The sequence below is a fragment of the Leuciscus leuciscus genome (genome assembly GCF_965113295.1).
Source record: "Leuciscus leuciscus genome assembly, chromosome: 6".
NCBI lineage: Eukaryota > Metazoa > Chordata > Actinopteri > Cypriniformes > Leuciscidae > Leuciscus > Leuciscus leuciscus.
In genome coordinates, this window is record NC_138730.1 from 21,188,973 (window position 1) to 21,205,175 (window position 16,203).

Genomic DNA, 16,203 nt, shown 5'->3' on the forward strand with positions numbered 1-16,203 from the left:
AAATCCAGTAATTTAAATTAAGCCGCAAAGCCCTCGATAATGCAGCAGGGATGCCTATACAGACTCCAGGTGAGTGAATCCACCCAGCCATATTGCACGAGTCCTTGGGAGAGGCCGCGCTCGACAGACGCAGTTTGTACCTGTCAAACGCTCATGATCTACAGCGCTGGGCTTCAAGCCAGCAGATGGTGGGAGAAATTAAACTTGTGACACGGACCGTTGACTGAAGCCAGGGAAGCAGTTGGAGACCACACCTGTAGAGCAGAGGGGGTCTGTGTGTGTTGCGTGAGAGCGATTCCCTGGTGTGTGTATGTATGATGTGCATAAGCAAATGATGCCCTTCCAGGTAAACTGAAAAGTTTTCGTTCAGGGAAAAGACCTGAACTGTCATTCAACTGTCAAACACACTGTGATGTGGGGCAGTCGATGTCAAATGGTGTCAGTAAATCAGGACGGTTCTGATCCAAAGTGGTCTTTGCCTGTACTTGACTAACTGGAAAAAACATTTATATCTTGTATTGTGAGGCAATGGACCCAATGTTTACCAGAGCAGGCTTCTTAAAAATACAAATAAATAAATACCAGAAACAAGTGATAGTCATGACATTTGGTTCTTTTGAAAATTCTAGAATCTGCAAACATTGGAATAAAACCAGAGCCTCCTAAAACAATCAGCATGTATTTTATTTTCTCTCTGCAGTGAATCAACTTTCAAGAGTGTGATTCATTTTTTCTCATGAATATTTTGCACTGGAAAAACTCCTTTATACCCCTCCCACATATGCGCAACACATGACATGTTTCACAAACAGTGAACTGCTAAATGTATAAAGATTTAGGAGAGATAAAGACAGCAAAGCTGTTGGATGCAATACATGTGAACAAGTAATAACCTGTTTTTTTCCAAAGAATCGTATAATATAATCTGATTTGATAAGAACTAAACAGTTCTGTAGTCTGAAATCTGAGAGCAAACAGGTAGCTGAGGGTAGTGAATGCAATTTGAATTGTTTTCCAATAATTGTTCATTCGCTCTTCCTTGAAATTACAAAAAGAATTGTTAATGGAATCTGAATCAGCACTAGAATCATTACGATTCCCAAACATGTTTGGGAGAAGTTCTCTCCAAATTGCTAATTCAATATTAATTCGCTGGCAGCACGAGTAATGTTTACTAATTACACTGTTAAATATGAGAAAGACAAGAACTCCAGGAGTGCGTACCAGTAGAGCTCTTGAAAAGGATATCTAATGAGGAAACCGCATCTTCAATGTACAGAAATATTCCACTGATCCATCATTTAAAAGAATTCTTGTGGGTTCAGAGGACGATGGGAGTCTTTCCAATTCCTCACTATGTGATACATGAAAGCATGCACGACATCACGTCAGTCTGGCACAAGACAAGAGCACGAAATTAATAAGCCAAAAATGAGAGAGGAACTCTTTTTACCATTCGGAGGGATGGTAGGAAAAAGATCTTTATTCACCCAGAATTACACCTTCTGATTGCGATTTAGCGGATGCTTGGAATGAAAATCATTAAACCAAACAACGCAAAAGGCACATGTAACGAACTGCTCTGCATTCAGTCTTCACTGCAGTCCATGAGTGTCAGTAATGTCAAATTTCTCTGCTATAGAGAAACGAGGAGCACAAATGGGGTGCAGCTAGACGAAGTCATTATGAATTCACACAGAGGCCCATGTTGGCATCCGCACAATGTGATTACAAGAGAGGCATGGCAAATTTTTATTCAACAGACAACAGCTGTGAGCAAATAACGCCCACAACCTTGGTGGAAGTGCAGCCTGGAAGTTGAAATGAAACCTGCTGGTATTCCACAGATTCGTCGTGTATTCTACGGCGACGAGCGAGCCCTGAAGGCATGTTAGGATGCATCAGTGGCCCTCAGAGGAAAAGAATGTTCACGCTTCTAGAGCAAACAAACAAATCATAATCACAGAAGAAATCCTTTTGTAACTGCCATCTGTTTAAATTGGGATCAATTATGTTAAGTTCACAATAATTATTTAGCAATATGATTCAAGTGGCTAATTAGACAGGTAAACGCAGTGACACATATTCCTAAGCTGTGTTTGACCATATAAACTCAGGTGGGAGTGATTCATGTGGCTTAAGCAAGTTCTAGCAAATGAACAAAAGTCTGTAAAATAGGTCACTCAACCTCAAGAAGTTTAACTCTATTAAGCACATAATTGCTGGTTGTTTGAGCATTGAGCAAAAAGTTAATTTTCTGCCACCCTGCAACGTTCAACCAAACCAGACCAAAACGAATCAAATAAAACCAAACCAAAGCCAAACCACAAACAAAAACCACAAAACAAACCACACAAAAAATAAAGCAAAGCAAAACACAAAATAACACAAAGCGAAGCAACGCACAAAACACTCTATTGCTTTAAAGGGATACACCACTTTAAAATGAAAATTCTGTCATCATATACTCACCCTCATGTTGTTTCAAACCTGTATGAATTTCTTTCTTCTGCTGAACAGAAAGGAAGATATTTAGAAGAATGTCAGTAACCAGACAGTTTCTGGTCCCATTGACTTCCATAGTAGGAAAAAAATATACTATGGAAGTCAATGAGACCAGAAACTGTCTGGTTACTGACATTCTTCTAAATATCTTCCTTTCTGTTCAGCAGAAGAAAGAAATTCATAAAGGATTGAAACAACATGAGGGTGAGTATATGATGACAGAATTTTCATTTTAAAGTGGAGTATCCCTTTAAGGTTGCTTTATGTTTAACTGCTTTTTACATGGCACTCTGAAATACCATACTAGTTAGTCAATCATGCGATATGTGGTCAAATATTTTGTATAATGACTGCTGAACTCCACAACAACTGCTTTCCTACATAGATGTGCTCACTTATTTTCTCTCGTATCACTTTGTTTTCTTCTTTTTCTCTCAATTTTAACATTTAATGTCCTTTTTATTCTAATTAGATGCATAAAACAAAACCCCTTTAAATCGGGAGTCCTGATAATCCTTCCAGTATTTATTTTGTGATAATGACTGGCTGACCGCATGTGAAATAGATTATGGTTCTGAATTATTATCATATTCATATACCATGCTATTTACATGGGACATTTCCAAGAAAATTAGAATGGTACTTTTGCCTAATAAAAATAAAAATAAATAAAAAAACTTTACTTTTTGTATTTAATGCAGTACAAGCACCACAGTTCTGCCCTGGTTAAACAGTGATAAAAATGAACGTGTTATATTTCAGCCTAATATAATTTCTATGAGCTTAAGATGAGTCGACTGCATTTCTGGCAGAGATTCCCAAGACCCTCCAAATGTACGCAGAGGACATCCTTTAGTAAGTCATTAGAGAACATCATTATCATTCAACTTCTCCTTTGTGCTGGTCTTTCAGCATTGCTGTAGGACACAAATGATGCATTGCTCGCTATGAACAATGAGCTATAAATAGAGTTCATTCTGTCCTGCAGGATCCTGTGGGCGTCCAACTTACCCACTTCACTGTGGAAAGCAGCTAAAAGAGCAAAACGGCCTGCCTTCAATATGGCACCTCTTTCTTACTCTTCCTCTCTGACCAGGGCCACAGGACTCTAACATTCATCAGATGTTTTCTTCATTCGAGGCTTCTAATTTCAACTAAATGGCCCTTGTCTGCTCATACACGGAGGCAAAAAATACGATTAAAAGGGATTACACTGGGGGCACGTGTGTAATACCAAACACATGGTGCAGGGGTGGGTCAGCCATTACTACAAGGAATTCTGAGGGATATTTTAAGATATTCATTTTAATAGTATTTGAATTGTTGACATTTCATCATGCTCTCATATTCCCAATCTTATGCTTTACTCATATTTGTCAGCACATAAAAGTATTGCTAAACATGGGGCAAGATCCAATGGCTTGCATAGAGAAATGGGTCAAGGGGGTTAACAACCTTATACTTAGACACTACTAATGACGCAAGACACTATATCGACGCTGTCAGGCAGAAACAGTATCTCCACATTTCGTCAATTTTATATATTTTTTCATAAACCATTAGTCGGTCTCTGGGTTTTGCAAATATCTAACCAATGAAAAGTATTAAAAAGAGCTTATGTCTAAACCTCGTAACTCCATTAAACCTGTAAGTAAAACCTCATCTCTGCTTGTTTGCAATGCAAGTGTAAAAAAAGAACTGGTTCTTTGAATAAGTACAGCGTTTTCTTTACTCAAGAAACACTATATATAAGGCCAATATTTCATGTATTTGAGCAGCTGAGAAGAGTCTTAGTCTAGCATTTGCCGTTGAGTCATAGCCAATGCTGTTTTAAATAGCCTGTGCAAAGCACATCATCTTCAATACCATGAGATTTTTAGCCAAAATGACAGAAAAACTGAGCGCCACATAGCTACAGTAAACTTTATAACCTGTAAGTTGATGAAAACATAATGAGATACATTTACTTCCTCAGATGCAGCCATTCTAATGACAGACAAAACACCTGTCCAAAATTCGCAGGTGAATCGGGTTGGGAATCGAAAATCGATTCCAATTCTGGAATCGGACACTTAAGGCCAGGAATCGATTCCTGTGTGCCAATTTTAATGTGGTTTTAAACCATTCAAGCGCAAGACGACGAAAAAGATAACTCAATTTGGCACACATGCGTTGTTTTCAGTGCTGGGCACATCCAGAGTGTGTGCACAAAAAGCCGACTCTCATAGTGCACAAATACAAAATTGAGTTCTCTTTTGCGTCTTTTTGCGCCTGAACACAAAATGATGTGAAAATATCCTCGTAAACACAGTTGGTCTACAGTTGGCTGAAGTGAACGTAAACAGTTGAAAATAAAAACGCATGTGTAACAGTATATTGTATCTGAGCATTAGGTCTTAAAGTGACAGCAGCCTAATAAACCTGCTGCCATCTGAGCATTCATCATAACATTACTGTTAATCATAGAAAAGAAAAAGAAAATCACTCAATGATCTCGACTGAAGAACTTTTGTAACTTTAATAAGGATTCATCTATATTTAAAAAAAGAAAGAAAACTATGCAGTTATCTTACATTTGATTTCAATTTCTGAACTTTGTTCAGTTGTATTTATTTGTGCTATATTGCTAATTTGATTCTTTGTTTTATTCTAATACTTATATTATATTATAATATTATATCTTATATAATATTATATATATATATATATATATATATATATATATATATATTTTTACACTTTTAAAAACCTTATTCGTCAATGACCCATCTTTATAAACCATCTTGGTGACACTTCACAATAAGGTTCCATTCGTTAACATTATTTAAATACATTAGTTAACATGAAAAATACTTCTAAAGCATTTAAAAATCTTAATTTACTAATTCATTATTAAAATCAAACGTTGTATTTGTTAATATTATTTAAAGGACCTGGGCTGACAAAGAACAGTTGCGTTTTTATTTACTAACGTTAACAAAGATTAATACATACTGTAAAAAATACATTGCTCAGTTGTTAGTTAATGTTAGTTAAACATCAACTAACGTTAACTAATGGTAACTATATATTTAATTTGAATAGATAACTTTTTTTTTTTATAAAATTAATACTTCCATCACTTGTTATGGCTAGTGGATTAAGCGTGGCCTGGTGGGTAGTGTTCAAATCTACCTAGGGTCATTTCACAATCCCACCCCATCTTCTCCTGTCACTTCTCCACTATTTGTCCAGTTGAAGGCAAAAACTCATGCAATAAAGGCCCAGGGCCATCAAATGCCCAGTGGGACGTCTCACCTTCCAGCACAGTGAGTTTGGCGCTGGTGTTGATTTCTCCCATGCTGTTGGTGGCTGTGCACTCATAGATGGCCTCGTCCCTGTGAGTGCGCAGCGGCTGTATGCGGAGAACTGAGCCCGAACCGTCATCAAATTCAATCACCTGAGAAAGAAAGACACACACACGTTAAATGTTTTTCTCTCTTCTCGTCTTAAATTTACGACAAACCCTCAGACATATCGTATATCTTCAAAAAGCGGTGGGTCTTTAATCACCTCCCTCTGAACTTCCAGCCAACAACTGTCTGGAGTTATTCTCCTAGAACTTTTACACATGATATGTTACAGCCTGGTGCAGAAAACCTGAATTCAGCATGGTGTGTATGGGGCTGGAATGCCTAGGACACTTAAAGAATACTTAAGAGATGATACTTCTAGTGTATTTAGGCTAATGTGTTCTCCTCCCAGATTTGTGTGCATTGCCTCATTTAGATCAAGAGCAGGGCTAGGCGACATGGTAGAAACAATTATATATATATTGTATATGATTAAATATATGTTGTAGTGCTGCCAATTGATTAAAAATTAACTAGATTAATCACAATTAAAACCATTAACTTTTTTTTTTATACATTTATAATATAATAATGTCACAGTTAATCTCCAAATTAATGTTGAGACAACATAAAGACAGTATATTTTAAATACTTGTTTAATGGCATATTTTTATGAATGAAGGCCAGTATCACTGATACCAATACAGCTACTGATGTCTCATAAAAATAAATTTCCCCCCAATTTCAAACATTAATTAATTATAGCCATTCAACATTTCAGTGTAATTGAAAGCTATACATTTTTTTTAAATTTATTAGGCTTCAAAAAATATAACAACTTTTAATTTAAGTGAACTTCAAATAATCCTCACATACATCCATAATAAATGTCATATTTACCTGTGCCCTTCCTACATGTCTAACAGGTAGGACATACAGAAATTGAATATCAAGTTATCAAACAGTCTGCACTGCATAAATTATAAATTAATTATATAGACTAATCCTTATTAAAGCTACAAAAGCAGTGAGTAATTTTCTCTGTTACCTTTGTTCTTTGATTAACTTTACTGACAGACAGAATTAGTCACTTTAAGACCAGCAGCTGCTGACAGAGACTCGGATCTCACACGCACCTCATTCTCACAAATATTTACATTCATTTAAGACTTTATTTAACTCATTTAAGACTTCTCTTATGAGGATACTCGACAAAACAGGCATTTTGGCATAAATGTGTGTGTTATTGTTCGTTCAAGCACAAAAGAGAACTCGATTCTGGTGCGCAGTCTGCGTTGTGTGTGTGTCAGGACACAGCCAGCGTGTTCTCTTTTGCCTTATCCCGCTTGAAAGGTTTAAAAGCATTTGCATGAATTAGAGCGTGATCATATAATGTAATGGTAACCAAAGTATGACAGAAAAAACGGATGCTGCGTTAATTGCTTTAAATATTTGTAAAGCGTTAAACTGAAAAAAATAAATTGCATGCGTTAACGTTGACAGCCCTACTATTTTTACAATATTTTACAAAACATGTTTTGTTTGTAAATTTATTTATTATGTTTAAATTATAATTACGTATTTATTTATTTAATTTAAGTATTTTGGGGTCACAGTTTTTATTTATAAAATAAATAAATAAAAACATATTAAAATAAATAAATAAATAAATAAATAAATCTTAAATAAAGTGCAACAATATTTCATAAAAAAAAAATCTATATCTATCTATATTTATTTATTTTTCGCTGAAATGGGTAAATAAATAACATTTGACAATATTTTTTTTCTTTTTCTGAAACTGGTCAAATATTTTTTTTTTTCTGAAATTGGTCAAATATTTTTTTGAAAGTGTCCAAATACTTTTTTGTTTTGTTTTTTAAGTTTTTTAATAAATAAATAAACAAACAAACATTGCTCTGAAATAGGTGAAAGGTTAGTGGGTTTATTTTTTATTTTATTTATTTGTTTATTTATTTTTTGCTGAGCTATTTTTCTTTAAGCAGCCCTGTTCCCTGTTGAAAAATATAGGGCCTTCATACTGACCCCAAACCATGAAGAGGTACATTCAGATCTCAGCTTAAACCCTAACCTAGACAGAACAGGAAATGGGGCGAAGGGAATAGAGGGACAATACAGAGGGGTGTGAGGTGGCTGGGGGCAACACAAAAGAATATATCAGCATAAGATTGCAAGAAGAAAAACAAGAGTGTTGCGCAAATTCCTGATGATGGAAAGAAGAAAGGCATCATGATGATGTGGCATGGGAGAGACACTGACATGCTAAGGAGAGGCAGGGAAAGACAGTTAGTCACCTCAAAGCGCTGGGAGCTAACTTTCTTTCCTTTCTTCATCCATGTGATCCGAGGCTTGGGCTCACCCGCTGCTTGGCACACAAAGGACGCCACTCCTCCTGAAATCCCTGTCTGGTCCTCTGGAGATTTGATGAAATTTGGCAAGCCTTGAAAAGTGAGGTGAAAAGGAGAAGAAAAAAAAAATTAGTTCCTGGACTGTGGTTGCACACAACTTTGTTAAACTAGTTATGAACGGGCATTCTTTAAACTGGAACTAAGTTAACACCTGCAGCTGAGCCTGAGAGAGACTTTCACCCACAAGTTACCTAATACTTCTCAGAATGTCCCATGCTCTGTATGACAGCTTCTTATTGACTTATTCTTATTTAAACTTTAAACTTTAATCGAACATTTGCTAAAAAACTTTTAAAAGTCAATGAGGCAGTCATAAGCAGCGCATTAAGACGTTGTGTCCAGACAAAAATAGTTCAACGTCTCGAGAACCCTGCGTTCGGATGCACTCCGTCTAGATCTTGAGATGTAAATTTAGCCCATTCATTTTGTACGATTAATTATAAAACCAAGAACATGATAAAAGATTAACTAACTGTTCGCATTAGCCATGTTTCCACTGCCGGGCCAAAAGCGAGTGTGCTAGTGCGTGTCAGGGCCAGTCACGTTTCCACCGTCACTTCTGGGCTTGATCGGGCCTCCTTCGGGCCAGCGGCCAGGGTTTTTCAAAGAGGGCTTGAGGAGTTGTTATGGTCAAAGGCGGTGTTTATCTGAGCAGGGTCAACACCATTTCCCATGTTATCTCAACATTTAAGACATTTAAAATGCTCATTCTTTCTAAAGAAATGTGAACTAAGCAATATTTTTCTAAAAGTCATAAAAACCATAAAGGAGTTGGTCTGTGTATTCCTGTGATCACAAATAAATGGAAGCAGGCGCGACTGAATAAGTATGTGTGCTCTCTTTTTATGTGAGATCATGATACAGTATACCAGTTTGATGAAGAATTATTGATGAAGAATTATTATTGACGGCCAGCACGTTGTTAGCCCTGGCTCGCACTGGCCCAACAGTGGAAAAGCGGCTATTTTGTCACATTATTTATTTATTTTTTTTATAATTAAAATCACACTGAAGTTTAAACACTGACAGCCCTGTTAAATATACATTAATTGCATACATTTAACTGTCAATAATTTGTATACAATCATAAAGCAAGGTAAGTGTTAAACTGACAGAATGTGTTGCTACTTTTTATAATCACACAAAATTAAAGTATTAACCTGGCAGTCCTAGAAAACACAAAATAAACACAGTCAATGTAATTCAACAGCCAAAAATAGCCTCAAGAATTAAGAAACAATCCCACACTGACAGAAAGAATGAAAACATTTCATTCTGTATTCAAAAAGAGAAATCTTGACAATGGTATGGCTTCGAAAACTAGTAGCTAAACAACATTGTTTTTTTTGTTTTTTAAAGAGGCCAGTCAGAGCACGCTGCAGCTCATGGCTTTCTGGGAGAACAGCTCACACACCCTACGTTGTTGTCATGCATTTACAACAATGGGACAAGTTTCACCACTGCTCAAGCCAGGTAGTGAAGATAAAACCCCACATGTATCGCCTGAGTCATTTCACACATGTAATGGCTTGTTTTTAAAGACATTTGGCAGAATCACAGCTACTGAGCAACATTCTGCGGAAATAGTGGGTGATGCGGGTGAAAGGTGAATTATTAAATATTATACTAGGCGTACTACTTGCATTTTCAATTCCCTAAGCATCATTCACTAACGACTTCAGATCAGAAACCCAACCTTACTCAATCTAATAGAGCATGGATTCACATCTGTAAATACTTCACCTACATTAAATATAAAATACACAAACAAGACCCTGAAAACCACCTTTAGCCCGCTGTCTTTCCTTTTACGCAACACAACAAGATTCAAGACTCTTGAAGACAAGACTCCATAAATGAAAAAGGTTTTAATGATATCTGAGCATCACTAAATGTGAACGAATGTTTGATTATTCTTTTTAAATATTTTACCCGTTCAGATTAGGAAACCATGTTGCTCAGAGGTCCTCATGTCTTCTGTTTAAAGCGGGTCTCACCAAACGGTGGTCACCAAACAGAGGTAAATGCTACAGTATATACCTGAGATGGTCGAATTCACGCTTACACAATCAAGGATACTTTGGTATAGCCCCCATGGAATTGCATACACTTGAATTTAAGGTAATGTTTACTTCATGCAGAGGTATGGCCACTACTACAGATATAAGTCAACCAACTTTACTTCTCTTATAATAACTTTGGATCGGCCATGCCGTGGTTTCCCACGTACACTTAAGGCTCTGACAGTCAACGCGAGCAACGTGAGCGACGTGCTCCCTTTCATAGTCTACACGTCGGACGCAAGCAACTTGCAGTATCGCCCCCACCAACAACGCATAGTATTGCATGCAACGGTGCGTCGCGTATCAAAAACTGGGGCGACACATTTTGCTACGCATAGACGCATAATGGCGGCCGAAGCGTAGCGATGCGTAGCCTTGCAGGCGCGTATGCGTATCGATGCGTTGACTCTGTAAGAGCCCTTATCTAAAGTAACATTAAAACAGAGGTAAGATACACCCAGATTTAGGTTGGTCAACAGCACGTTTGCTGCCCTAAATGGAAATTCACTTCTTGTCTTTGCAAACCAAGTACACTTGAATCAGTGCCAAATATTAGTTGTGACTAATCTGACACAGACTTGCGGTAACATACAAATCCGTTTAATCTACTTGGGAAATCAATTTCAGAATCAGTCAGAATAAAAGCAAATGTTTATAATTTAATGACCAGGTAATAGAACAATAATTCAAAATCCAATTCATAGAATAACAACAATTCAGAAATCGAGGAATTGTAGAAATATTTACCTGGCCACGAAAACTACACATAGCGATCGTGTGGGAAGTCTACCTATAGACTCCTCAAACCTTTTGCCAATTTTCCTTATAAACCCAGATAATTCAATATGCTTACCAAATGGTGGAGTCTGTCATTATAATTAGATTTTGGTCCCCTATTGAGGGGTTCACAACTGTGGGATCAGAATTTGTCATTAAATGGGTTCTTGATACTTAGAGAGAATACTTAGTTACATACACACTACAGGAGGTAGTTTGAATGGAGGATCTGGGGGAGGGCACACCTTTAAGGGGCACACCACATTTCTACATATGTTATATATATATATATGTTACATATGCAAGAGAGGTAAAATGTTAATTCTCAGGAGAGCCTTTTGTTTTCTCAAGGGGTAGCCCAGACTTACTGGCACCCGCCTTACAACCCCATGATTTCTGATAATCTCGTTTAGGAGGAGGACGCAAAATCCATTATCACAGTGAAACATCTCCAGTGAACCACGGGACATGTTGGTATAGATCACGGTGTCCTAGCGGGCGGTCCACGGTGGGAATCTAATCCTCTCTTAGTCAAGGGAGAGATAAATTGCTGCGGTGTGGAGACTACATGCGGTTGTACATATGATTTTCTTGGAGGGAACAAGCCAGGGGAATACGATGACATCGCAATGGTGTCCTTCCTCCTTTATACTTTGGGATCAGAAGGGGAGTGCTGAAGAAAACAAAATCAATACCTAGTTAACATTACATAGCACCTACGGGTAGGGTGGTGAAGTACTGACTAGCAGACATCACTACAGTGTGCCGGAGGTGGCTTGGGTTGCCCTTGCTCTAGGACATAACCCCCACCGGAGCTATATAAGAGAAGAAGACGCCCACAACTGTGAGGCTGTTTGTGTGTATGCACCTGTATGTGTATCCATTGTAAAATCTAAGCCAATGTGTACCACACCAGCACCCCTATGACCCACAGGAGTATTGGCTGGCCTGACATTTAAATGACATTTACGTGCCGGTTCCTCTGGAGACTGTTTTGATTGGCACCACAGAGCAATGCATACCCTTATAAAAGCCTTTCTGGCTACTTTTATCTCCATTATACCCACACAAGAGGGTGGAAAGGAAGTTTTGGGAGCTAACGGCCTCCTCATTGCAGCCATCATGGTTAGATACTGCTAGTTTAATGGGTAAAACCCCAACAAGATTCTACAGTATACTTGCTGGGAATTCCCAAAATATGGATACTTGGGGTTGCGTGTGATTTCAAGCATGAGATTAGTGTCAGTTTGACATTCAAGGCAAGGCAAGGCAAGTTTATTTATATAGCACATTTCATACACTATGGCAATTCAAAGTGCTTTATATAGAAATGAATAAAAATAATTACAAAATAAAAGCAAGGAATATTAAAACAGTTATTCAAAATGCTTTACATATAACGGAATAAAAATTTCACACTATGGCAATTCAAAGTGCTTTGCATAGAATATAGGCGCAAAATAAAAGCAAGGGGAATTAAAACAGTTATAAAAGGAATGAATTAGAGTAAAATTAATTAAAGTAGTAAAAAGATGATACATAGAAGAAAAAAAAAATCTCATCTCTCAAAACACCGGTGTATCTTATTTTGCATCTTTCAATTTCCCCAATTAAGTGGTTTATGTTTCTCTCTTACCCAATTCTCAGTGCCATTTGGGTTCAGTTTAGAATCAAAAGGAAGAATACAGTGCAGTCAGTCGGACGTACAGCGGATACTCTGAGATTTTCCCATGATGGAAAGATTCAAGAGTCCTTTAACATCGGTCATGACATTTCTATTAGCGCGTGTGTGTGTGTGTGTGTGTGGTGGAGGGGGGGGGGGGGGGGGGGGGGTTCCCTTTGTTTACGAGCGAGGATCAGTGGGCATTAGGCCACCTGGGCACATGTTTCAAATTAAAGTACATATAAACTGCTGAGAGTTTAAGCACATGAGATGCATGAATGAACCACAAAGGTCCACAGGAAAGGCAGATAATAAGGGTCTAGAGAGACAGATAATTTTTTCTGATATCCTCACAATTTCAACTTTGATCTTTAAGAATAGCACTTAAACTACATATTTAGCGCTAACCTTTGGATATTTGGTTTGTATAATTATTTAACATTTACACAAAGTTAAAAAGCTGAAACTAAAACTAATTAAATTAGATTCTGCATACTGGTTATCAGACACTTGCATACAAATTATTTGTATATTTCTATAATACTTATAATTATAGGATCACTAAATGATGTTGAAAATTTAATAGCAACCTCAGAGCATAAATCTCAGTACACAACCACATGTCTACATTTATTTCTGACCTGGGGAGAAAGAAAAACCTATGACTAGAAAGCCTAGTCCAGTCTAAAACAGTTTATTGTGATTTTTTTTTTTATTGTGAACAAAATTGTAAAAATGTATTGTGGTGTTTATGGTACATTCTGATTTGGTAATCAAGAGGACCTTTCCAGTGGCCAGTGACATTATCTAAGGTGCTCTTGAAACATTTGTAGAGCTCTCAAAAGTCTCAAAGCTAACAGATCGACGTAGTGCAGCTGTGCCCTCAACATGTTTGTGAATTGACAGAGGAGAGGTTCAGGGCTCAGGGTTACTTGATGCTCAAAGAGACTGTTGAGAACACAGGTCATAGGAGGAGATGAGAGGGACCGGGCCCTGACCTCCCAGGTGGCTCTCCTGTCGTCCCAGTCCTTTTGCATTAACCAACTCAATAAATCCACAGGCGCCAGAACAGGTGGCCTTGGACACCTGTTGACATTTATTTCCTACAGACTAGAGTCATGCTTTAGACAGCAGCATGTGGCCAGTGTAAGGGGAGGACAGCAAATGGGCAGCAGATTCCTGATCAAGATGAAAGAACTTTACTTTTACTTGCAAACACGTTTTGCTTGCGTCCTGAGGTTACGTCAATTTTCAAGATGGGTCATTTAAGGCTTTCCCTGGAGGAGACTGAATTTTGTAGGAATGTTTTAAGCATTTATACAGCTTTTAAGAAAAAAGGCTTTAGAGTGGAGATGACAAATGGACACCAGCAATTAGCAGCATTCCCGCTCCGCAGAAACACCCGATCCGGATTGAGTACAAGGATCAATACACAAAGCAGGGAGCCAACCATTCGTTCTCATTAATAATAGATTAGCAAGTTATCATTTTCACTCGTGCTCTGAGCGGAAATGTGTCCGATGCTATCAGCTGCGGTGGTTTTAGTGAAACTTCTCCATTAACTGGGTTTTAGACCTTTTACAGAATTTTGCTTTCAATTAACTCTACATCAAGCCAGTCATTTTGCTCTATTGGTTTAATATCTCCAGTTTCCTTTATTGACATGCACGATTCCCTCGCCAAATCCAATGCAGTGGCATCTGCGGCAAACGGGTATGCTTGCAGGAAAAGAGACGATTGGCTGTGAAAGTTGTTTGAAATGACAACTTATCAACACTGCTTTTCCAGGCCTTGAGAGCTACGCAGAATTCAATGGGCCGAAGAATGGAAACAAACAAACGATTGGATAAGTAAGGCACTAAAAACCAAAGGAAGAACAATTCCCAGTGGGAATTCTTTCTCTAAGTGATACAGTGTTAGGCTGCTGTTGAGTGCGCCACTTTCTAATGTTATTAAATTATTTAGGAGAATGTGCAGAACACAAATTCTGAGCACAATTATGCATATCCCTCTGTGAGGAGCATTAAAGTAATGGATTTCCTCCTAAAACACTGCTGGAGAATTATCTTAAAGGGACAGTTCAGCCAAGTAACTGTTTACTCACACCGTTTACTCACCCTTGTGTCGTTCCAAACCTTTTTCAGTGAAAAAGAAATGGTGAAGGACACTCTTTAAAATATAATGAAAGTAAATGAGGCCTGAGACTGTCAAGCTTTTAAAAAAACACTACAAAAGTACACTAAAAGTAGTCCACACAACTCAAGTCCTCTGAAGTTATACAATAGTTTGGTGTGAGAGATTTAAGCTGTTACTCACAGACAATCTTGAGAATTCATGAACAAATGTTGTGATGATGTGAACACATCATACTTTTTTTATTCATTCATGAATCAGACTGATATGATTCTTGATCCTGTGTCAATGATCTGCTCACAGTAGTTAACAACTCACTGGAGAAGAAGCATTTCAATGAATAACACCTTACATTTTCAAAGGCTGATTGAAAAAAACATGCTTGTGGTGACATTTCTGCAATATTATATTACGCTGTTGCTTGTACTTTCACAGTGAAATATCCAGTGAGTCGTGCTAAAATCGCATTTTATCTGAAGCAAATGAATGTGAATCTGGGAAAGTTTCATTATGTTGGTTGTAGTACGGATTGCAACTGTTTCAGAAATAAAATGTTTGGTGAGTTGCTCTAAAGGGTTAATGCTCTATCGTTTTTGAAAATAATGTACCACCTACACTATAGAGTTAAAAAAGCAAACGTGAGATAATGTGTTTTCTGAAGCAACCATGCCATTTTAGCTTGCTTGTTCAAGTCTTCAAGCCCTTTTATCATAACTCGTTCCTCACGGATTCATGCACATTCACTCCAAATCACAAGTGCAAGTTTACTACATCATAAAAGCCATGCATATGGAGCTGATTGTGTGATGCAAACAGCAAAATATATTCATTTATGAATCATGCAGTATGGTAAAAGTGTTTTGAGGTCATAACGTATTATTGAGCAAGGATTATTGTGCGTTAATCTTCCCCTGAACTCAAAACTTTAATTAAAAAAAATTAAAGTTGTTGGTGTTTTACTGCCACTAGTGTTCATTTCAGCTGCAAAATGAAGTGTATGGGTACATTTTTGGAGTGTTGCACGTTTTTTTCAAAATGAGTCTCGGTTGTAAAGGTATTTTCATCGCAAGTTATCAAATTACTTTAGAAGACTCATACGGATTACTTTTATGATACTTTCATAATGCTTATGTGTCTTTTTTATGGCTCAATTCATTACAATTGCACAGCCAAGAGTGATCAGCACTTAATTCATAATATCTTCCTTTGTGTTCCACAGAAAAAAGTAAGTCAGAACTGACAGAAATGAAGATTAAGTAATGTTCTTACACAGATTGGGTGAAGGGTACACATGTAGCCAC

The 16,203-nt window shown here is 37.5% G+C and overlaps 1 protein-coding gene across 4 annotated transcripts in view; it reads right to left on the reverse strand.

The window, feature by feature from the left end:
- Positions 1-16,203, reverse strand: part of ptprfb (protein tyrosine phosphatase receptor type Fb) — a 132,573-nt gene that overhangs the window by 90,483 nt on the left and 25,887 nt on the right. For all 4 annotated transcript variants that reach the window (XM_082172158.1, XM_082172156.1, XM_082172157.1 and 1 more), the window contains exons 3-4: positions 8,153-8,298; positions 5,803-5,944 (exon numbers count right to left, since the gene is read on the reverse strand). In XM_082172158.1, the coding sequence (XP_082028284.1) occupies positions 5,803-5,944; positions 8,153-8,298 (288 nt within the window). The remainder of the gene's footprint in view (positions 1-5,802; positions 5,945-8,152; positions 8,299-16,203) is intronic.